General features: G+C 43.1%; 1 protein-coding gene across 1 annotated transcript in view; it reads right to left on the bottom strand.

The window, feature by feature from the left end:
* The window catches only part of NKD1 (NKD inhibitor of WNT signaling pathway 1), a 115173-nt gene extending 90484 nt beyond the window's left edge, over window positions 1-24689 (bottom strand). Inside the window, exons 1-4 of the mRNA XM_036748465.1 lie at window positions 24665-24689; window positions 24394-24426; window positions 23529-23662; window positions 5822-5932 (exon numbers count right to left, since the gene is read on the bottom strand). Coding sequence (XP_036604360.1) covers window positions 5822-5932; window positions 23529-23662; window positions 24394-24426; window positions 24665-24689 — 303 coding nt within the window. The remainder of the gene's footprint in view (window positions 1-5821; window positions 5933-23528; window positions 23663-24393; window positions 24427-24664) is intronic.
* Window positions 24690-25099: the final 410 nt, after the last annotated feature.

Below are 25099 nucleotides of genomic sequence, written 5' to 3'. Positions count from 1 at the left end.
GTCCATCCCTTCTAGACACTGTCTCTAGTTTCTACCCCTCTGGAAATCAAGGCTCAAAGAACAGTTTCAAAGGAAGATGACAGAACATCTTAGGAGGCAAAGGAGAGAGAGAGTGTAAGAGAATGAAAGAGGGTGTGTGTGAGAATGAAAGAGAGAGGGAGAGGGACAGGGCAAGAGAGGGAGAAGGGGAGAGAGAGAGCCAGAGAGAAGGAGAGAAAGAAAGGAAGAGAGAAGAAGAGAGAGTGAGAGAGAGATTCTATAATTCTTTTTTGCCTCCAAACTAATCTAAGGACTTGGCAGAAACTCCATGACATGCTAACTAGTTACATGACCATGAACCCTCTCCCACTGACTTTACGCACTTTTATGTTTCAGCCAAACTGGCCTATTTGCCATTTTCTAAACATAGCACTCAATTTCCCACCTCTTTGTCTTTGAACATTCCATTCTAGCCTGGTGTACCTTCCAGCCACACCACCATCTCTTAGAACCCTTAACCCTCTCCAAGGTTCAACAGTAGTGAGATCTCCTCCAAGAAGCTTTTTTCTGATTGCTGCCCCCAAGGTGTTAACACTGCTTCCCTTCCCAAATTATCTTTTTACTTGTCTGTGTGCAGCCATAACCTCCTAACAGAATGTGGCAGTGTTGGGTCGAAGCCAGTTCATATCAGCTAAGCCAAAGTGAAATTTTCAGAGTGACTATTTCCACCTTGGAAATCAGTAAAGACTAACTGCAAATCAGGAATTGATTTATTGTTTTGTTAATTGTCTAGACTTAAGAAATCGATGGAAAAAATGTCAACAATTCAGGTTAAACTTAAAAGTATCTCCTACCAACTTTTTTTTGGAGTGCTGGTTGTGAAACATTTACTAGCACCCCTCTGAATGTGAGCCAGTGTGAGTCCAGGGATTAGCTAAACTGGAAACAAACTAAAGCCCACTGATAGGCCCTGACTCATGCAAGGAGGGCAAGGGTGGGGAGAAAAGACTCTAGCTCCTTAGACACCACATGAAGTGATAACAATACCTTACGGTTTACATTTGTCTAGCCCTTCACATTTTTAAAAGTAACTCCACACAGTATAGAACACTCCTCATTTCTCCTTCCCAACACATAGCACAGCACCTTAAATATAGTATGCACCCAATAAGTGCTTATTGAATTTGAATTGCAGACTGCAGTACTGCAAATTGCTCCTAGGAGTAAGCATCGAAAGCAACCTTTCCTCTGATACCTTAGCTGCCACTCTATTACCCCTCTAACACTGAGGAATACGGAGAGAGATGAAGGTAATTCCATGGGCTAACAGAGTTGGATCCTAATCCTGGCTCCATCACTTATCAGCATTAAGACCTTGGGTAAAGTCACTTTATTTATCTGGGCCTCAGTTCCCTCAACTATAAAATGGGGGTAATAATCCCTGATTTGCCTCTTTCTCTGTGCTGAAGGTGAAAAGTGGCATAATGGATGTAAAAGCACTTTGTAAACTCCAAACCATCATGATTATTATTATTGATGTTTCTAATTTTCTTAGGAAGATAGTATGGAGCCAGAAGGCACCCTGTCACCCATTTCGGAGCAGACTCAAAGAGGAGTAACCCATACCTCCAACTCCAGAAAAATGGACACAACTTCTAAAACCATTCAATAAGAAGTGGGTACCATAGAATGTTTTTATCCCACAAAAGTCCTTTGCTCTTCTCTGGAAGTTACTGGCTCTCCTAGCCTCACCATAAAGCTACCTTCTGCCCAGTAAAAATATTTCTGTAAAACTTAATAACTCTATCTGCAGTCCCCTTTCTCAAAGTTGAAAACCTTAGAGAGTGAAATATGGCAGCCTCAGACTTTATGACAAGCTCATGAAGTCATGTCTACCCCAGACATTCCCTTCTTAGTGCCATGATTAATTTACTGTTACCCACTGGGGGCTAACGTTGTAATAAGCTTAAAATAAGCCACTGCTTCTCGCTTACACTAAAACAATACTTACCACCACAGACTTGGTATCTGGCCACTCCGGCAATCAATCGGCTTCTAGCTTGGGAACCAGAGTGTCACAGCTAGAAAGAAATGAGGAGCTAAGCCAACTTCGTTCTGTGAATGTCAGGCTCAAGTTCTTGCCACTGCCCTGGTCAGAATGAACCACATCACCACATTTTGTCCAGAGCAACGAAAGTCCATGAAATGTGGTCCTGATGTCATGATATCAAAGTTAGGACTGATAAGATTCCCTCAAGGCCTCACCCTACAGTTAAGAAACTGTGCCATGTTGGACTTAAGTCCATTCAACAAACATCTACTAAGCATCTACTATTTCTCAGAGGCAGCCTTGGCATAGCAGACAAAGGACTAGCCTCAGAAGAAATGCCCTGGCTATAAGTCTTGCTTCTGCCTCAGATACATACTACCTCTGTAACCATATATGAATCAGATAACCTCTCAATGCTGTAAGCAAGTCTCCAAGACTTAAGTTGTGGCTGATCTGCTTTGGTAGTGAGAGTTTCTTCCTGCTAATGAACCCACAGGTTAAATCTCTATCATTACTGCTAGTTATTGTGTTGAGCCCTGGATATACAAAGAAAAAAAAATTAGAATAAACCCTACCCTCAAGAAGCTCACAGTCCCAAATGTCCCTAAAAATGTTCCCAGCTCTCAATTTCCCCATCTATAAAATGGACAAAATTGGTCCCACTTTATTTCATGAAACTCAGAGATGCTTTAATTATTCTATCTACTCAACCAACCCCCTAGGACATTTACTAAGCCTTGGAGGATATGAAGGATAGAAAGTATAGCTCAGTGATAAACAGGAGATGTCTTTTGTTTTGTCTATGTATCACCAGCATGATGCCTTGCATAATGGCAGATGCTTAACTAAATGCTTGCTGGATTGTTGCAGGATGTCCCAATATTCAATGAGTATAATTGTAGTTGGAAGATGAGATACGCAAACATAAAAATCTAAAAAAATAACACAAGTTAAATGTCAACACAAGATGAATCAGACACACTCTAAGTAACAAACTGAATAGAATCATAGGCAATGGTGGGGTGGGGGGTGGGGGGGAATTGAAAGAAGGGAGAGCACATGAGTGCTTGGTAAGACTAGTGCCACGAGGGTATTATTATTTTAGGGAATGCAGCTTGAAACTAGCCCAATATCTAAGAGCAGTGATCCTTTAAATCTAACTTACCTGCAAGGCTGCTCTTACTTCACCTGCCCCATTCTCCCCTTCCTACTTCAGTGTGTGAATTTGGGGATCTCAGATGGAGAAGAAATAGGAGCTTTGATTCACCTATTAATTTATCCCGGAATTCCCTCTGAAGAGGCTTCCCTCAAGGAACAACTGGGCTTGGGAAGTAGAAGGGACTCTTCCCTCCCTAGAGCTGGCCTGACTGATCCTGGACTGGATGTCACACTCAATCTATGAATTTCTCAGGGGACAGATTTAGCAAAAGCTGAAGGCTCTAAAAACGATCTACCACAAACACATCCAGGCTGGGTGTTTCATTGGCCATGCAGATTCTGGGCTACATAATTGAGAAGAACTCTGGGAGGATGCTGAGTTGACCAAGAGGAGTGTTTGCCCACTAGTAGCTCAAGACAAATTTCTTCCATTTCAAAATTCACACCTACTTTTATACCAGGTGTTGTTGTTTGTCCATTTTTGAAGAGGACCAGTGACCTATACCAGGTTAACCTGCCTTAAGGACTACCATTTACAAGAAACACTTTCTGGACCTGGGGTTTCAAGGACAAAGCCATAAATAAAAAAGCTGAAAACTCCCAGACCATTCTGGAACCCCTCTCATCAAACAGACCCTCTAATATGACCCCACCTAGGAGAAATTCCATCTGATCCTTAAGTTAGACAGCAAAGGCTACAACCAGCCAGGTTGTTTGCAAAAAACATATAGTGCTTCAAACAAAACCACATGTAAAACCTAATTTTCCTCCAAGAAGTGGGTTTCAATGATGACGGCTAAAATCTTACATTCTCCAAAAAGCCTTTCCAGATCCCCTTTAACTCTAGTGCCTTCCCTCTGATGATTATTTCAAAATTTTCATGTATACAGCTTGTTTGGAAATTGTTTGCATGCTATCTGCTCCATCAGACTGTGGGTTCTATGAGAGTAGGGACTTTCTTTTACCTTCCTCAGTAACCCCAGCACTTAGCACAGAGCCCGGCACATAATGCTAAATGTTCATTGACTGACTGACAACATAGAAATGGTGCTTAACCATTCAGAAGTGCACTGGAATCTCACTTTTTCTTTATACCAACTTGTCTAACCAACAATCTCTTATATGTATGTATAATATTATTAGGATCAAACAACTCATAATTGCAGAAAGAATCTAATGAACATTAAAGTCTACTTATATCAGTCCAAATTCTCTTCTGATCTTCGTCAATGATTATGGAAAAACATACGTATATATGATACCAATTTCTGAAACTACCAATTTCTGAGACCTAAAAGGCCAGACTTCAAGGTACTAATGAGGGAAAAGTAGCTAAGTATCTCTAATGCTTAGCATAGTATCTTGTAAGAAATAAGTACTTAAGAAGTTTTAACTGGATTTAGATTAGATTAAGTAGTCAACAAGACCAGTCAATTCAATACACATTTATTAAGGGCTCAGTATGTGTATGGTACTGTGTTAAACAGTAGGGATACAAAAAGAAAACATCCCCTGCCCTCAAGAAGCTTATATTCTATTGTGGAAGTACAAAATATACACAAATAAGTACACACTAGGCAAAGAATGACAGTGGCAAGAGAAAGTGCTGTAAAATTGGAGGATTTTGAGAACAAAGAACAGCTTGTAGTGGGGGGGGGGGTGTGTCGGGAGGAGAGAAAGATAAATAAAGAAAGCAGCACCTAAGCTACTCCTTGAACAAGACAAAGGTCCCAAAAAGCAGACATGAGGAGGCTGTGCACAGCAGGCGTGGGAGGGTGGGGGTGGGGGTTGTGCAAATCTATGGTGGCCACAGATGGGATGCCAAGTCTAGGGAAAAGGCAGCTGGAAGCTAGCTTGTGGAAGGCCTTAAATGCCAGGCTAAGGGATATTTAGTTTATGCTAGAGGTAAGAGGGATCTAAGAAAGGTTTATGAGTAGGACAGGGGAGGATGTGATAAGACCCGCACTTTAAGGAGATCCTTTGGACAGCTATGTGAGGAATGAATGGTAAAGGAGAAGAGAGTAGAAGCAGGGAGATCAATTAGAGGGTTATTAGAGAAGTTCAGGACATAGGCAACAAGGGTGTGGGTTTATAAGCTGAGGGAAGGGGAAAGATGGAGTGAAACAACATGGAGGCAAAATTAACATGACTTGACAACTGATTGAATATGGAGGATGAGTGATTGGCACTGTGGAAGTCATCATCTTGTTCACTTTCTTTGCTTCCACCGTCAAAAGTTTAAGCTTTTAAGTGTCCATGGCTCCTAAATGCCCTTGTCTCAAGATAATACTAGGTACTTGTCTCTCTCCCTGTTTTTAGTCTTATTTTACTTTTAATTTATGGAATAAAACAAGAATTTCCATAACATACTCTAATTTTTAAAAAAAGATGATTGCACATGAAACTGTAAATTCATTATGCACAATTTTCTATTCTTTTTAAATATATAATAAAGCATCCAAAGAAAGGGGAAAAAAGTAATAGCTAATATCATATAACAGTTTAAGATTTACAAAGTGCTTTCCTGACAACCACTCTGTGAGGAAGGTAATGCAAAGTGTTCTAACTATCCCCATTTTACAGATTAGGAACTGGCAGGCTCAAAAGGTTAATTGACTTGACCCAAGGTCTCACCTTTACTAAAGTTACTGCCAAGCTTTGAACCCAAGTGTCTCCTAGGTCGGGTGTTCTTTCCACAACACCATCCTCAAGACGCAGCTGCTCTTGTGCTCTGGCAGATGTCGCCTCTCAAGGAATGTAAACCAATAACAAGTTTCATGTAGTCTTTCTCTGTCCCCTTCTCCCTCTCCCACTCCCTTCTGTTCCACTAGGAACCACAGCAAGGCAGGAAAATCCACAAGCATGTGATGAATCCTGCACCTGCATGGATGAGTAAGAACAACCAGCAGCCAAGAGATTACTCTCTACACGCAGGAAAATGTAAATTGATTCTCTGCAAATGTAAATTTATTCTTCAAGAGAAAAAATTCCAAAGAAAAGCCTTATGGTCCCAAGTTATGAGCAGCTTCTGACAACAGAATTTACCAGATGAGGGAAAAAGCTTCTCTGAGTCTTTCTAAAAACGAGAGGGTTTGGCTCCAAAATCTTTAAATTCTCTTCCAGCTCTGGCATTCTATGGTTCTAGGATACATGATTCCAAACAAATGATTCATTTAATAGGCAACTGTTAAGCGTGTGCTTTGTGCCCAGTCCTGGGCCAAGCACTGTGTGGGACATCAGATTAGTATGCCCATTTCCAATCACTAGGAGCCTATGGCCTAACTGGGGAGACAAGATATGAATACATGAGATAGGTACATAGGAAAAATAGGCAATACACGCCAAATGCGTAGCATAAGTCATTACCAAGAAGGGTAAGATCACAGCTGCAGTAGTCTGAAAAAGAATCACAGAGAAAGTAAGACTTGAGCTGAGCTTCAAAGGATGGGTAGAATTGGGATAAGTGGAGAGGAAAAGAAACATCATTCTAGGCAGAGGAGAACAGCACAGACAAAGCACAGAGGCAGAAAAATAAGGTCAGTCTTGGTGTGAAAGATGAGTAGGAAAGCAGCAACAGAGGATTGGCTAGATAGGTTAGGACACGGGCCAAGACTGCAAAGGGCCTTGAGTATCAGGCTGAGGAGTTTGGTCTTTATCCTGTGGTCTGTGGGAAGTCACCAAAGGTCTTGGAGTAGAAATGACTAACAATTGCAAAATTTTAGAAGATTAAGCTGGCAGAGTGTCTAAGCAAAAGAAGGAAGGCAAGGAGACTTGTCAGAAAGTTACTGAATTGATCCAGGAAGAAGGTGATGAGGATCTAGACTAGGATGACCGTGGCAGAAATGGAAAAATAATATGAAAGAAAAATCAATAGGTCTTGGTGACTGAATTGACATGGACAAGGGATAAGGGAATAGCAAGATAAGGAAATAGAAGGTGACCCCAAGATTTTGAGCTCAAGAGACCATGAAAATAATAGCAGTTCACATTCTCTAGCCCTTTAAACGTGAGGTAAACATTTTACAGATAAGGAAACTGAGGTTTCAAGGAAGTGAAGTTACTCATTCAAAATCTCATAACTAATAAGAGTCAGAATCAGGATTAAACTCAGGTCTCCTGACACCAAGTCTTGGTCTGTCTCCACTACACATCACAGCCTTTCCAACATGACTGGGAAATACCAAGAAAGGAATAACCAGGAATATAGACAAGTATGCAGAAGAAGGTTCAAGATACATAGGAATTATGATACCATCAACAGATACAGGGATGCTAGTACTGTTTGCTTGCGAGGGGAGTTCAGTTTGAGACAGGAAAACATACAATATTCAGAAGGCAATTAGAGAGCCATTTAAGAAAACAATTTCAGTAAAGGGGAGAGGACATATGCCAGATTGAAGCAGGCTAAAATGTGATCTGTGGATGGCAGGGCAAATGGAGACAGTGGGTATGGTACAGAGCCAGGGGTGGGGAACCTGCAGCCTCAAGGCCACATGGAGCCCTCTAGGTCCTCAAGTGCAGCCCTTTGACTGAATGGATTCAGTTATTTGAAGACCTAGAGGGCCCCATGTGACCTCAAGGCTGCAGGTTCCCCACCCCTGCAGACCATTGGTGTCAAACTCTATAGAAAAAGGGAACACTAATCTACACATAAGGATGTCTGTGGGCTGCATATTGACTTACTTTTAAAAGTAATGTTAGGGGCAGCTATGTGGTGCAGTGAATAGAGCACTGGCCCTGGAGTCAGGAGGACCTGAGTTCAAATCCAGCCTCAGATACTTGACAGATACTAGCTATGTGACCTTGGGCAAGTCACTTAACCCCAATTGCTTTGCCTTCCCCCCTCCAAAAAAGAAATAAAATGTAATGTTATCTATGTTTGATTGCATTTTTATTTATTTTGCTAAATACTTCCCCATTACATTTTAGTCTGGTTCTGGCCACACTCAGGAGTGTTGCTGGGTGTGGTCATGTAGGCAGTCATTTGTGACAACTCTGGTGCAGACCACTTCCAGAAGTTTGGCCATTTATACGAAGAGAAGAAAAAGGATAGTAGTGTGACAAGTGCCCTTGTGACAAGGGCAGGATTAAGCAAAGTTCCTCCCAGAATGAGGAACCTGTGCATTGTTTGAAGTTAAAGAGGAAGGAGCCTACAGAGAGGGAAAATTGAAGATGCTAAATGAGAGAGAAGGAATGATTAAGGAGGCAAATTCCCGGAGGAGGCAGGAGGGGAATGGGATCAGGAACACAGGTGCAAGGATTAGCAAATACCTTAGTTTAAAACGAAGTCAATCTTTTCCAAGAAGACAAAGATGAATGCTTTCAACAACTCTTCTAAAGCAATTAATCTTATTGGCTGTGTCCACATGGACCAAATATGCCATGTTATTTGACTAGCAGCTACATGGCAACACAGCTGTTTCACATCTGTTGCCGGTTTCAATACAGCAGATTCATCTACTTCCTCTAACATGGCAAAAAAAAAAAATTTCATAGACATACCCTCCATTCCAGTGACTCAAGCCAAAAACTCAGATAATCAGACCAATAAAGAAATTTTACCATCTCTTACTCTTCATCTTTGAGAAGTGTGAATTCACCTTAATCACTAGGAATTAACTATAGCTCACTTAGTGAGCCCCACGAAGGAGCTTAAAGGCTACGTGACTTAATCAAGGAGGCCTCCCCTACCCCACTCCACCCATCCAAAAAAGTAAAAACATTTATTCCATTTGACTGAGCTCTCAGAGGAGAGTAAATAATGTCTCATCTCTCCTTGAGATCACCCCCATAGATGACCTCTGTACCAGTCACTTCAGCACTTAGGCAATGATGTTGACCACCTGACTCATTTACCTATTCATTCAACAGAGAGGAGATAAAAAGGTCAGATAAACACCATCCCTCACCTCATCAATGTTAGAGTCTAGTAGGTTCAGAGACTATGACTCCTCTATGTTATGATTGAACCACTCTCCTCTTAGAGGTAAATGATGTTGATCTGAAAAAAGAAACTTGAAATTCAAAAGTGGAAGCACCTTAAAGACTTCAGGAGCCAGCAAAGGACCAAGACTGGAGAGGCTGTCCTCAGGCTACACACTCTCAAACTGAGTCACTTCCCTCCCACCCCCTTACATCTGAGGTGAATTTTTCACTACATTCCTATCTATGAAGCAGGTGCCTTTTGGGTCCTCGGCGGATAGAGCCTTCAAAGGAGCACCTATCTCCCAGAAAGAAGAGGGACCCATGGTATTGGTTGCCTCTTCTATAACATGAGTCAAACCTCTAATAGATTTTAACACCTTGACTTTTTAACAAGGTATATTCTATTTAGATACTCATAAATAATAAAATTTCAGAGAGGGAAAGCATCTCATTGACTACATAATTCAACCTATACCTCAGTAGGAATTCATATGTATAGGGTAATGGAAATATAGGCACATTACTACCTTGTCAGTGGCGCTATGAATGTGTTCAATCGTTCTGGAAGCAATATGAAATTATGCTAAGAAAGTGACTAGAATGTCCATACCATAAGCATACATACCAAGGAAGTCAAAGACAAGATAAAAGGGCCCATGTACACCAGAATATTAATAGCAGTACTTTTCATAAAAATAAAGAACTAGGGGAGAAAAAAAATGGTAGATGATGACCAAATGGGGAATAGCAAAACAAGTGGTGGCTTGTGAATAGAACAGAATGTTACTGAAATGTAAGACAGGATGAATACCAAAGAAGCACAGAAGGAATTATATGAACTGATACAAACTGAAGTAAACAGAACCAGAAAGACAACATACACAAAGAATGTAACAATACGAGAGGAAACAACAATACAAGAATAGAACTGCTTTGAAATTATTAAGTCTCTGGCCCCTGGAAACTATTTATTCCCAGATCCTTCCATCCAATCTTCATGACATGAACTCAAAGGACTCCATTATCCTGGCTGCCCAACCCTGGATATCAATGACTTTCCTAAAAATGTCATGCCCAGGATGTTTCTTTAAAATTTAATGCACACAAAGTACTTTCCTCACAGCAACCCTCTGGTGTGTGGTGCATAAGTAGTATTGTTTATGTTTTACAGATGAGGAAACCGAGTTTCAGAGAGGCAAAATAATTTGCCCACAGTCACACAGCTAGTTAAGTGTTAGAGTCGAGGTTTGAACCCAGTTTCCTTGGCTAGTCTCAGTGCAACTTCAGCAACCACCCTTTCCACTACAAAACAGCATGGTTCAATGTGTTCAACATGTTATATTTCCAAATGGAATTAACTCCTTGCTACTACCTGGAGTCAAAGTCAAAGGCCTCCAACTGGAATATTCGACCTGATCCATATTCCCCCACTTTGATATATACATGTATATATATGTACAAATATATACATATATATAAAATGAATATATGGAAGCTCAATTGTTCATGTTAATAAATAAATGGCTCCTAAATACCCCCTGGGATTCAAATTAGGCAAGGAAGACAATGAATAGGATCTTAGTGGTCATGCATTAGACTAGCCCATGCTACAACAGGAAGGTAAGACTGAAGTTGTTCACAGGGAAATCAAAAATTCTCCAAAACTTACCCCAGCCTGACTTTATTAAAAATGCAGCAAATGTTAATTATCTGGTTGTTTAATACTTTGAGGGGTTAGTAGACATATTAAAAGCATAAGTACCAGTGGGGTGTATGTAGCAGAAATAGGGCTGGCACTGGAGTCAGGAATACCTGGGTTGAAGTCTCTTAACTTCTCAACGTACCAGACAATTCTCCATGATAAGTTACAGATAAGTTGCTGATATGCAATAAAGTGGGGAAACGTCCACACTGGGAGTTCCTCATATCAATTAAGTCATATGTCTAGTCTCCCCAAAATTACATTCTATATCCTGTCCAAACCCCTGCAACCAGACTTGGTTGGACTCAAGAGAGCCAGATCTAACATTTATTAGCTATGCAGCCACATGCAAATCACCTTAACTTTCTAACCCCCAGTTTTCTCATAAAATCAGAGTACTCACACAACCTTATGACCCTTGACTGATCTTCCCCAGCTGTTAATGTTCTTCCCGACAAAAATTACTTTGCATTTGCTTATCTTCATATAGATTGTCACCCCCATCTTCATCCTGGTTCTCTCCAGTCTCTAGCCATGCATTCAAGATTGGCATACAGTTGGCCCTTAATAAATGCTTGTCAAATTGCTTTGTAAATCTGCAAGCCCTATACAAATGTGATTTATTAGTAAATAAAGTCATTAACAAAGGAAAGTTTATTTCTCTTTTTCCTTTTTTTTTTTCATTTAACTGGCCATGATACTCCTGAGAGAAAAACAGAATGGTCAGGAATTAATGCAGGCTGGTAGATAATAAGCTTATTCACAGGGCTATAAAATACCTGAAAAAAGTAATGTCATCCATATTTGGGCATATTTCCTTCCATGTATCCTTGGAGCTTTTCCATTTGTTTAATTCAAGTAATCTCTTTGACATCATACCAGGGCTTCTTAAACTTTTTTTCACTTGTGACCCTTTCAGTGCTTCTATAGGCCTTGACCCACAGTTTAAGAAGCACTCGCTATTATGAGCACCCTAGGCATTCAACAAATGAGTCAGATCATAGTCTGTTCGAGTTACTGTTAAAAATCCTAGTGATCATTTTGACCAACTTTTCGTTTTGAAGATAAGTAAACTAAGACCCAAGAGAAGTTAGGTGATTGCCTGAATGAAGTCACACTATCAGTAATGGGAAACTGGGCAGAGCCAACTTCGACATGGGCAGGAGCCCATGGGATCTCACTTTCTAGGAAGACTAAGGCTGGCAGATGTCTTGAGTTTGAGAGTTCTCAGCTATAGTGGGCTATGCTGATCAGGTATATATGCACTCACTGTTTGACATCAATACGGTAAGCCCCCAGGGAATGGTGGGCTACCAGCTTGCCTAAGAAAGAGTGAACCAGCCCAGGTCAAAAACAGAAAAATGAAATCTCCCATGGTGATCAGTGCTGGAATTGGGCCCCTTAATAATAGCCCCTGCATTTCTAGCCCAGGACAGATGGGAAGATCCAGTCTTTAAAATATGTAAAAACAGAATAGAATAATTTAATATAAAAAGAACAATGACAATCCAAGTGAAATCATCAGCATAAATTTCTCGTTCAGCTTAAGCTTCAGAAGGAGGGGCTGAGAGTGGAAGAAAGCATCAGAGAATGTGGATCTAAAAGGCTGTTTGTTGTTTGTTTGCCATAGATCCTGTTGTTTCCTTAAATCATCCTTTGCTTTTGATGTCTCTTCTAGATCATTTTGAGAAAAAGAGGGAATTGGGCCTCTTCAGGGTCAAATGAAAACTGACCGCCCATGTAACAAGATGTGGTGCTTACTGACCAAAGCTACAGTTCCTTTTTGAAACCAGGCCTGAGTTGTTTTAAGAAAATGCCACATACCCCCAAATCACATGGTTCGAACACACTGTGAGCTGAGCCGGCATCAGGGCTCCTGAGCTTAGCCTGCAAGGCACCTAGCCAGCCCTCACAGCCCTTTGAAGTTACAAAAACATCCTCTGGTCTGAGCACATTTGTGAGGCTGTGGGATGAGATGCTTTCTGCACCACTCCCTCTGCATTCACCTGTGGTGTGCTGGTGGATGGGGGCCCGCTGGAACAGCTAACAAGGTGAGCCTTTATATTCTCTCCATCCCAGTAATGGAGCTCAGTGAAAGAGGAACAGAGGGGTTCCCCCATGCACAACTCCTGGCCAAATGGAGCCAGGGGAACTGCTTACTTAACACTTTTCTCATGTTTGGGGTAGTTTCTTTGCCACAAAAGTACAGAAGCAGGAGTCATCCTAACTTCAATGAAATGTCCAAGAAAGAATCGCCCTGTGTGAATGAGGTTTCAATGTTCCATGAATCTGTGTGGACAAGCTGTCTCTGTGATACTTTCTTCTCGCCTAAACACTGAGAAACTAGAACCTCAGAAGTTAAAACTGACTAGGCCACATGGAGAGTAGAAAGCACGCTGGATTTGGAACCGGGAGACCTGGCTTCAAATCCCAGGTCAGCTATTTACTGTGTGGCCATCGGCAAGTGACTTACTCTCTCTGGGCCCTAGTTTCTTCATCTGTAAAATGAGATCTTGATGACTCCCAAGATCCTTTCTAACTCTAAATTCTCTGGTCTTCCAGATGGGTACAGTTTCCCTTTTTTTTTTTTTTAACTCTGAAGGGTTTGGCTAACTCCAGCATAAATAACAACATTCGATTTCTTTTCATTTTCTCTCCTACATAGGGCAGTAGTTATTATGGCTCTAGAATTTAATTAGCATCTTGGGTACCAGACAACTCAGCAGGCTCACAGATGTCAGCTGGTAGTTCATAGGATCACAGAGCTAAAGCTGAAAAGGACCTTAAAAACCTAGGCTAACCCCTCATTTTACAGATAAAAAAAACTGAGGCAGAAGGAAATTAAATCACTTGCTCAAAGGCAAGTGTCACAGGTGGGTCCTCTGAGTCCATTTAGTGCCCTTTCCACCAAACCATCCTCCTTCCCCATACATAAAAATAAAACATACCTCCAAGTGCATAGCCAACCCAGGCAGATGTGACCTGATTAAATTCTAAGCTGCTCTCTTACATGGCCTTTCATAAACTATTAGTGGAATGGATGAGAATGACCCTCAAGAAGCCTCATTTCATTGCAAAGCAGCAATAGTGCAGTGGAAAGGATGTTGGATGTTAAGTCTGAGGCTATTGGTCCAAATCCTGCTTTGGCACTCACACATATCCTGCCTTACTACAGCAAATCACAACCTCTGCGGGCCTCGCATCTCCGCCTATAAAATGAAGGGGTTGGACTAGATGGATTCTAAAGTCTCTTGCAGCTCTAACTCTAGGATCCTATGAATGGGTTCCAACAGGTCCCTAGGTCCTCTTCCAGAACTGAGCTCGATGACTCAGTACCTATGAGGAACCAGCAGGGGGAGCCGACCCCATCTGTGTGACTCCCACGGCAGGGTTGAAATCATTCCTAGAATCATATAACTTTAGCACTGGAATGCATCTCAGAGATTATCCAGTGCGACCCCATCGTGTTACAGAAGAAGGAATTGAGGCCCAGAGAGGGGAAGTGACTTCCCCTAAGGCACGCAGACAGTGGCATTCTGGGCAGATAAGTTCACTGGAGTCAAGTGGACAAGCAGGCACTGTAGTCTAAGTCCATTATTTATCCAGCATCTTTTTCTTCTTCCAAAGTATTTTCATGTCTATTATTTCATCCTCTAAATCTATATGGAGAATTTATAGGGAAATATGGACAAGAATAACACAGGACAATCAGTCAGGAAAAGTCTTTCAAGGCCCAAAGTTCCTCATCCCAACTCAGGCTAAGTGAGGAGTATTACCCCCATTTTACAGATGGAGACATTGAGGTTCAGGTCCAGGAAAGGCTTGGCTTTCAGAACATTAAACTAAGACTTTATCCATTTCCCAGTACACAGGGTTTCGGATCTCATAAGGTAGATTCTTAGGGAGGTACCACCCTTGCAGTGCCCCTCCCACACTCCCCAGCCTACATGGCTAAGCATGTAGGAGAAGACTGTGAGTTTTGACTCTTTTCCAATTACGCAAACGAAACCCAGGCCAATCCCCCAAAGTTCTCTTAATAACAAACAGCGACCAAAGCAGCTTAGCCAAAGCACCACCGGGCCCCACTTCACCCTGACACAGCCCATCCAGGGTTGAGGAGTTTTGTAAGCTGTCTTTCTGAAAATAAAGATGGCTTAAGTAGAGACAACCTTCAGAGTTTACTAGCAAAGCAAAATTAAAGGAGCTGTGAATAAACAGCCCCCTCCACTTTTCCCAGGAAGTTATCAAAGAATTATTTATGTTTCTAGAAGGGCTTGTTTTGAAAAGGCTCTCCACCCCACCTAAGCTTGGATGAGAAGCCACAGCCCCCAGGCATGCACTTTGGGGAGTGATCAGACTTTTTCCTCAAACCTCTGAAATGGCTTGATCCACTTTTTTCATACAGAGAGTCAGAAGCTAATCATAAAGAAACAGGCCAGGTCCCAGCATAAACTTAACAGGATGACATCAAAGTCCTTGCTCTAGATTAAACGCCTGAATTCTTCAGTGCTTTTTAGAATTTCTTCCAGGATATTTTGGGTTATTGCCTCAGTTCTCCTTTGGCTGGAATGATAGATACTCTGTTTGCAAGATCCTGAATTTTTCCCTTCTTAAGAGAGAGATGGATGAAGAGAGGAGCAGGGAGGGAGGAGAGAGAGAAGGAGGGAAGAAAAGGGAGAAGGAGATGAAGCCTATGCTGGAAAACAGGCAAAATGAGAGCAAATTCCAAGCAACTTGCAAAGTTCAGAAACAAAAGCACTCTCTAAAACAACGAATAAATTCTGAGTGGGAATAGAAATGCTTAAGTCATGACCATGTTCTGATCCTGATAATTTCCTTTTGAGATCACAAACTTCCCAAATAATCAGTATTCTTGATACTGCTACATTCATATTGTTGAATATGAGATCTTTCTCTTTTTTCCCCTCCCATAGATGAGCATAGAAAATCAATCTAAGGGCAAGACAGAACACCGTGCGTTGTGGCATTGATCATAGATCTGCCCTTGGGAGTAATCAGCCAAAGCATCATGGCCCATTCCATCCCTGGGCCTATAGCTCCCTAAGGGATAAATGTCACTTCCACACTTTTCAACAAGTAGAAGATCAGAAGTAGCTACCCCAGAAAGCAATAGATACCCATTACTTCATTCAGCAGCCCTTCTACTCCTACCACACTGCCCAGTGTGAGCAATCGGCACCCAAAAGCTGACTGCCCCTTGCTCATGCCAGGGAGAGTAACGTGGTATCAACCAGAACTATATCATGGTTGATCCTCAGAAACCATCTGGTTTTAAATCCTAGAAAGCAATTTGCCCCAAAAGTTACCGAATTGTTCTGATCCTTTAGTCCGGGTCTATGCTGCAAAAAGATCAAGGAAAGAGGAAAATGACATGTGTACAAAAATATTTATGGCAGCACTTTCCATGGTGGGCCAAAATTGGACACTAACCAGTTGCCCTCCTATTGGGGAATGGCTAAACAAACTGTGATATCCAAAATGATGATATGGCCAGTTTCAGAGGAATAAAGTGAATGGAACCAGAAGAATGATCTATACAATGGCAAAAATGTTACAGAGAAAAACAACTTAGAAAGACTTCAGAATTCTAGTCAATACAATGATCAACCCCAAATCCAGAAGACTAAAGATGAAACATGCCACCCACCTCATGTCAGAGAAGTGACGAACTTAAAATACAGAAAAAATGTACATTTTGGGAGGATGACCCATGTGAGAATTGGTTTTGTTGGACTATACATGTTTATGCCAAGGGTTTTATTTTTTAATTTTTTTTTGTTCAATTGGAGGGGGCAGCAGGAAGGCCAGATTATAAATACATATAAAATTAAATAAATTTCTTTTCAGAAAGAAATTGTCTGGTTAATACTCACAAATACAGGCCATTGCATCATAATCACCCACCAGAAAGGTGCACCTTTGGAAGGCTGATAGTATGTTCATGACATCATCACCAAAGCTTTTTAAAAAAAAAAAAAAAGCTCAATGTTTGAGGCATACACTTGGTAGAAAGAAAGCCCAGAATATTTTTCAGGAAAACTTAAAAAAATCACACATTATTCTTGTCATCCTCCCCTACAAAGTCACCTAAGTCCCCTCTATATTCTCCTCACTAATTTCTCTTCTTCTCCTGAAAAGCAGCAACTCCTATGTCATCCATCATTCTCCAGGAACAGGAAATATTGCCCATGCCTTGCACTGTCCTGGGTGAATAAATGTCTGATGAATGAATAAATAGATGTTAGGAGATACATAACTCACAGAGTGAGCAGGAATGTAAGAGAAGCATGGCAGTAGAATAAGAGGTTGTATAGGGGGAGGAGGTGCAGTATGGTACAATAGAGAAGAGCTCCAGATTTTGAGTGGAAGGTCCTGGGTTCAAGTCCTAACTCTTAGATTTACTCCCTGTGAGATTTTTGTCAAGTCATTTAATTTCTCTGGCCTTTGGGGGCTGGACTAGATTGCTTCTAACATATGCCTATGAATTTGGGAGAGGATCTAAGTGTTCCACACTGTTCTCTTCTTCATAACCAAGCTCCAAGAACTGACTTTTTGATGGGAAGAGAAGGTTTCACTGGCCATCTTTCTAACTATCTGCTGGCTCAGCCAGAGTTTCTAAACTCTTCTGAGTACAAGGTGATCCCTCTGAAAGAAAGCATAATTGTACTTCTGTTATAAATAACTATTTTAAAAGAAAATAAGAAAAAGAAGTCAGAGCCCCTATCAGATCTGGTATTTACTATTTCCTTCCCTTTCCCAGTCATGTCTTTATTGCGTCTAGCGTCACTCAGGTAGACATTGTTGAGCTTAGAGAATAGATTTCATGTTCCATCTTAAAGTTCCCAATATAAGAATGCTCCTCTTTTTCCCTTAAATATTTCTTCTAAAAACTGAAACTTGAGAAATTGTATATTTTCACAATGTCCCAGATTATTAATTCTCCCTGCTGCCCCACTTTACCAACCTCAACTGGGCAAACCAAAAATCACCCAAGTCATTTCCAGGATAGTAAGAAGCCAGTGTCTGAAGTTTCTTTCTGAAAAAAAAAAAAAAAAACCCTACTTCCTTAGTTCCTCTTGGGTCTTATTATAGGCCTCACTTTAAAATAAAAATTACAGAGGAAAGTCCTGTTATTGAACTCTGGTGTAAAAAACATTCCATATGTCCAACTCCACCAGCAACCAGCCTCCCATCTCAGAGAAGAAAAAGTTTCAAAAGCTAGAAGAGATACTCTCAGGCTGGATCGGAAATCACCAGGTAGCATGTGGCCAGAATATCTCAAAAGGAAAACAGAAAAACATGTGGCATCTGTCTGCCCGTCCTCCACTCCTCCCCCCACTCTAAAAGTAAATCACCTATGCAGAGTGACTTTACCTTCTTAAGAAAACAAGCAGCTGTATAACACACCTGTCCCCTATCCCCAGTTCAGTCTCCGGTTTTAGAATCTCATCACACCTTCCCTTTATTCTGGCCAAGAGAATATTAAACTTTGAAGGGATGCTATGGCTCATCTGCTCCAACCCCATCATTTTACAGATCAAGAAATTGAGGCTCAGAGAGGGGAAACCACTCACCCAAGCTCAGAACACAGTTAACGGCAGTCAGTTTTAATATTTGTCCCTAGGTCCTCTCAACTCTAGATTCAGTTTTTTCTCCACTATTCCAAACTGCCTCTTCAGACAGCTTCCAGAGATGGAATGAGTTACTGGGCCTGGTCAGAAGACCAACTTTAGGTCCCTTGGGAGTAGCAGGAAACACACCTAGCTGGCTAAGTAAAAGATGCCATGTATCTGGGCCCTGAGCCATTCACCCCTGAATCTTCCATCAGCACCAAACAAATCAACTTTTTGTTTCATGACACCAAATAGTCAATTTATGCTTTTCTTCAAATGTCAAGTCCACCTCCAGCACACCGCTTTGAAACCACATAAGGACACCTAACACTTTCCATATGGCAACTACATTGTAGCTTTTAATTGTACCAACTGGTATCATTCAAGCATAATTCCCCAGGAATCCAGCTCTCAGCAGCAGCCCCAGCCAACTCTCTAATCTCATCACTGGCACTAATGCTTCCATAGACACTCTGATTGGGAATGAGCACACTGTAATCTCCCCAAACCAGAACTGTCAAAATGTGCTAGGTACACCGCTAATTAAATTACCCTGCCTTCCTGGCATCCAAGTTTGAACTCCTTGCTTAGACTTTTCTTCATCTACACTTCTAGATGGTGTACACCCTCCCCTGTCAGGCCACCACGACCAAATGACAACAGAAAGTAATAGCTTCGAAGTGGTGCAATTTAAGGAGCATAAAGGTGCATACACACAATGTCTTTTGCAACTGTGCTGAGATTTCATGAGAAAAAAAATCACTTTTTTCTTCATGCTTAGCAAATATTTATTAATTTTACCCATAATAAAAAAAATCATGCCTCATAGAGCACCTTATATTTTGTACCTATCATCTCTTAACCTTTTAAAGATCAAAGTAGGGGCGGTGGATAAAAACACTAGCCTGGGAGGTCAAAAACTTGATTTCTAGCCTTGGCTCTGCCACTTATTAATCATGTGACCTTGAGTAACTCGGTACTTCTCTGAAGCTCAGTTTCTACATCTGTAAAATGAGGGTAATAATCCCTCCCCTGGCTAGTCCATGGGATTGTTGCAAAGACCAAATGAGATAATGGACATGAAAAGTCCTTTATAGATGACTAAGTGCTATATAAACAGAAGAGGTTTCGGGTTTTTTTTTTTAATTTACGTTCACGGCCCTATCACAGCATTCCAATTCTGCAGTTGAAAAAACTCAGGTACCCTCTTTCGAACATTTACTGAGTGTCTGCTAAGTATAAGCCACTAGAATGATAACATGGTGGGTTATCCATAGTTTCTACCCTCAAGGAGCATACAGTTTCATAGAACAAGCCACTTCACAGAGGCTAAGTGACTCATCCAAAGCCATTAACTTAGACAAGTGAATGACAGGACCAAGACCAAAACCCCAGGTCTCCTGACGCCTGTCCAGGCTGTTTCTTTCACAATATACTACCTCTTACTAACCTTTTCCTTTAGTTCCCTTAGAGCATTAGAGAAATGTTCTTTGGGATCCAACATACTTACTGCATGCTTAGTGGCATGCCCGAAGAGGCTATGTTATTGATCCTTCTTCATTCTATTACCATCTCTGTTGATTATTTCCAATTTGTCCCACATAGAGCTTGCTTATTTACAGTTATTCACAGGTGGACTCCTCCATTAGATGGTTAACCCCTTGAAAATAGGGGGTATCATTTGCCTGTGTTTATATCCTCAGCCTTTTGCACTGTTCCCAGAACACGGGAGATGCTTAATAAATGTTTATTGACCACCTAGCTGATATATGAGCCACTGGGTCATGCTGTGGCTACTACATCAAGGTAATGCCCCCACCCCAGGAAGGGCAGACAGACAGCCCCTCCAATGTATCCAAAGAAGGGTAATAGCGGGGAAAAGGCCCAGTGAATGAGTTTACCACATCTTCCCTTGTATCTCTCACCACCATTCTCACTACAAAGACAACTTGAATCCTAAAGTTCAAGGACTTCCCTCTGGCCCACGAGCACAGATAAAGTAATCAGCTAAACCATCATTCTTTGGACCACACATCTATTTACAGCCTAATTATTAAATGAAAGACATCCTAAAATATAGTAAAACCAGGATGGCAGGAAATTCGAAGTAAATTCTGGTTTAGGACGATACTGAAAATCTATATTGCCGGAGGATGTTCACATTCTCTGTTGTCTTATTTGATCCTCAAGGCAACCCTATTAGTGGAAGAAGCATTATTAAACCCATTTTGCAGACGGCGACACTGAGACTCCAAGAGGTTTAAAGTGGATTGCTCAAACTTAGTAAATGAGTAACAAAACCTAGATTAGAATTCAATCCTGACTCTCTCCACTAAGTGGTATCCTTAGAACAGGCAAAATACCCCTTAGGAAAGACTCCTGCTTCCTTTCCATCATCTCTCTTTGATGGTAGGAGCCCTCATCCTGGAATCAAGGGCAGCCTGCTTCATAACATTTGCTACTAGTATCTTAGTGCTTTTCATCTTCAAAAGTGCTTTGAACAAACATTAATTACTCCTCACAATGCTCCCAAGAGAGGGAGGTAAGTACCATCCTTCCCCATTCTTCATCTGGGAGGGATAAAAAGGCAAAAAGGTTAAGTGAACTTGCCAAAAGCCACAGGCAGAGTTGGTCTTAAGCAGGGGCCTCCAGCAGACTCTTCTCTACTTCTCCAAATGGCAATTTAAAAAAAAAAGGCTTACAATCCCTTTGTGGAGAATTCAATTATTTAATTCATAATTACAGATGTTTTTCCTTTGTCTCACTCTCTATCTATCCCGTCAGCCTCAATTTTGAAACCAAGGAGACGCAGACATTTTAAAGAAGGGAGGAGGGGTAATATTTGTTATGGCTTTGAAGATAAATGTCAAATGAATTAAGCTATTACTACATTTAAAATTTCCACTCTAGGAGAGTGCTGCTTGCTGTCACTTTTTTTGAAGTTGCAAATACATGACACTAGGTAAAAATACTTTTAAAAAAGGAATCAACTGATTAAATTTTTAAAACTCAATGAGAATATGCCTAGTTAGATGATAAGTATATTTCTTTGTCTTGAGCTACAAAATGAATTCATAAAGACACATCAAATTATTTTAATTTGGGTTCTTTTTTAAGTGGCTCAAAAACTAGGATGGGGAGGGTTTGGGACAGTACATATGCCTTTGTTAATTTCTCTAATCCCAGTACAGCCTACAGGCTAAAGAAACATCTAAGAAGATCAGAATGGTTCCCTAGTGGGCAGATGGGTGTCAGTCGTTTAATGAAAAGGCAGCAGCTCCTCTTGGAGACCTGAAGGTCAGTGCACAAATCTCTTTCCATGTTAAGCCTCCTCCCCTTGAAGTTCTACTTGTCCATCATGGCTACATCTGATCAACCCTTCCTCACCACCACCACAAAAAAAAAATCCACCACTTCCGAAGAATAACTTTCCCCTTCCCCTCCCCAAATCACCTGGACAAGCCTCCCTACCAGCTGGTAAGGATGGCAAATCCAACCTGCCAGTTTGATTGTTCCCCCTTTAAGAAAGAGGGAAAAAAATTAAATGTCACATCAAAAACTTCATTCATCTTTTGATCCTCTGGGCTGCCTGAGTTGCACGCAGATCATTTGAAACCCACATGTGGAGTCATATAACTTGCAGGACATCCATGAACTCCAGTCACTGCCAGACCCCGAACTACACTGTCTCTCCCTAGCAGACAACTCCACAGAACCACTTACTCAGCTGGGAATGATCCTCTACCAAGAAATTTCAGAACTTCATCCACAAGGGAGAAGAGCGACTTAACCAGCAAGGCTCATTGAAGGTGTCCTAAGTCTCCAGTGCCTGGAACAAGAACAAGACTATCCCAAAAGAGAGTCATTTTCCTAGTGACTAGATGTGTGACCTGGCACATGCCCTATTAACCTTAAAGGAGAAACTAGGAAACCCTCCTGTAGACTTTGCTCACTAGAAATCTCCTTGAAAAAAGGGGGTCCTTTGTGGAATGCTGCCCAAAATGACCAGTAACTCACTGCTCTAGTCTCTAAACAGTTCCCAATGGCAGTTTTAACTAAGACCAAAAAGAGGAAAAACCAGAGAACACAAATTGGACTCCACTCTGCTTTATAAAACAGAAAAGTCTGGGAGAGTCAGCTCCCTCGGGAGCTCTGATGTAGCTTTCTTCTTTAGCCTCCTCCCACTACAGTAAGCAGCCCCACAGTCCTTTTTTCACCAGGAGCCCCAGAGTCCATCAGCCCAGCCTTGACCTCTGCACCAACAGCTGTTGCCACTGGGAAACTGCCCCAACTCCTCTCCAATCCTATTTCTGAACTCTTCCCCCTCCTGCATGCATACATATTATAGCAGGTGAAACAGACAACTACCACCCCCATCCTTCTCCATGCATACCATGCACAAAAGCAGAGGCCAAAGTGGCCCCCTGACTCTTGACCTGGACTCCTTCAGGAATAGCCCCCTGGCTCTACTCTATTTCTTCTGTCTAGCCCATGACCTAAGCTGAGACTCCTCCTCTTTAGCAAGGAGGAGAGAATGGCTCTGAGGTACCTCCAGAAGAGAAGTAGGAAGTCATTCCTGTCCCCAGATAACTTTAATCTTGAGAAATATGCCTTATCCTCCCTGCCTTTCTTGGACCCCCTCCCTATGACACCTCAAGACAGGAGACAGTGCCAAATCAACTCTCCTAGGGAGCTGAAGGGTTGGGGCTAGTTACCATCCGTACTTTCCAGTAGCCCCAAGACTGTCAGCATCACTCCCCACAGGGGGAGGGAGGAAGAGAGAGAGAGAGAGAGAGAGAGAGAGAGAGAGAGAGAGAGAGAGAGAGAGACTGAGAGAAATATCCTGGTGGGGGAGTGGGGGCGGTTGGAAGGAGGAGATCTTAGACCCTGGGCACATTTGTGAAGCCAGAGTCCGCTTTTGGAGGAGAAAGGAAGGGCCAGAGAAAGGGAGTGGGCTAGGAACGGGCATCACGATCCCTTCACTGGGCAGAAGGGAAGGAGAGGAAGAAAGAAAGAAAAGATGCAGCAGAGCAGCAAGGATTCTAGGACACCGAGGGGAGGTGGGGGAAGGGGTCCGTACCCGGGTGCCGCCGGAGAAGCCGCCCACCACCCGGGGCTGCCGGGATCCTGGGCCACTGCTGGGGTAGCGTTGCTTCCCGATCCAGTCCTCGATCCCCTTCCTAGCCCAGGAGGCGTTCACTGCGAAGCTGTCACCTAGGACACAGCACAGCCCGTTTGAGACCCTAACCCCGACATCGACCTCCTCCCTCTCCCGACCCCCAACTGCAGTACATCACCCCTAAAGTTATCCAGGGAGTCAGGGAGCAGGAGTCGGGGAGAAAAGGAAGGTAAAGGGGACTTAAGAGGAAGAGAACAAGGAAGGAGGACGGGCAGAAATGAGAAGTAAGAAAGAAAAAGCAAACGAGGGGGGGGAAGAGAAAGGACAGAAGAAAGGGAGAACAGGAGAGAAGAGAGTAAGAAGAACAAGGAGAAAAGGGAGAGGGGGAAAGATAAAGGGATTCAGAAAGAAACTGACAAGAAGACGAGAGAAGAGAGTAGGTTAGCTGGGAGAGGAGTGCAGAGAAGGAAGGAACAGAGGATGACCAGGAGGAAAGAGAAAAAGATAGGGTGAGAGACCAGAGTTGACAAGCAGAATCATGGAGGGAATGGAAGTCAGGGAAAGGCAGGGGAACAGGCAGCTAGACAGCAGGGTCCGAGGACAAGAGCTGGGACAGGTTCGAGGACAGCGCGGAGAGGGGCAGAGGCCGGAGCCGGCCCCGGGAGCGGAAAGCTGAAGGCAGCGGAGGCTGCGGTGGCGGAGCAGAAGGAGGAGGGGGAGAGGGTGGGCTGAGAGAAGAGCAGGGAAGGGGGGCGGGAGGGGAAAGACCCAGAGAAAGGAGGAGGGTCAGAAAGTTTGCCCCGGGGCGGGGAGCCATCATCCCTACCTTCGGGGCTCTCCCTGCGCTTACACACGGCAGCTGGGCAGATCCGAGGCGGCGGGCGGGAGCAGGAAAGAAAGGGAGAGGGAGAGAGTTAGCGATCGCGGCTCGGCGGGCTGGGCTGGGCAGGGCTGGGCAGGGCAGGGCAGGGAGAAGAGGAAGAGGAGGAAGAAGAGAAAGAGGAGGAAGAGGAGGAGGTGGAGGAGAAGGAGGAGAGGGAGCCCGAGCCCGAGCCAGAGCCCAGTTCCCGGGGCCGGGGGTTGCAGGAGACACTGACCGTGTTTGGAGTGAAGTTTGCCCATGGTGCGGCTGGGCGGACACCGGCCCGAGAGGGCGCCTGGTTAATCCATGTGTCCCGGCCCCTGGCCCAGTCTCCCCGCCCGGCTTCTCCTCCCCTGTCTTCTCCTCTCCTGCCCTCTCCTCTCCCTCTCTCTCTCTCCCTCTTTCTCCCAAAGACAGAGGCGGTACCAGGACGAGCTCCCTCCAGCCCCGCGGCTGCCTGATTGACGCCTCCTTGCGCTGAGCCCCCAGCCCGACGCCTCCTCCGCGCGCCCATTGGGCGGCGGCGGTGCATCAAAGAGAAGCCCGGAATGGGGAGGGGGGCGGGGACTGGCGGGGGCCGGACTCCCCGCAGGGCGGAGGGAGCCGAGCTGCGGCCGGCCTGGAGGTGGGGGGGGGGGGGGGGGGAAGCGAGATGCTGCCCTCATCACCA

This window comes from Trichosurus vulpecula, chromosome 3 (genome assembly GCF_011100635.1).
Source record: "Trichosurus vulpecula isolate mTriVul1 chromosome 3, mTriVul1.pri, whole genome shotgun sequence".
Classification (NCBI taxonomy): Eukaryota; Metazoa; Chordata; class Mammalia; order Diprotodontia; family Phalangeridae; genus Trichosurus; species Trichosurus vulpecula.
The sequence above is the reverse complement of the archived record's forward strand: the minus strand, read 5'-3'. Positions and strand labels throughout refer to the sequence as shown.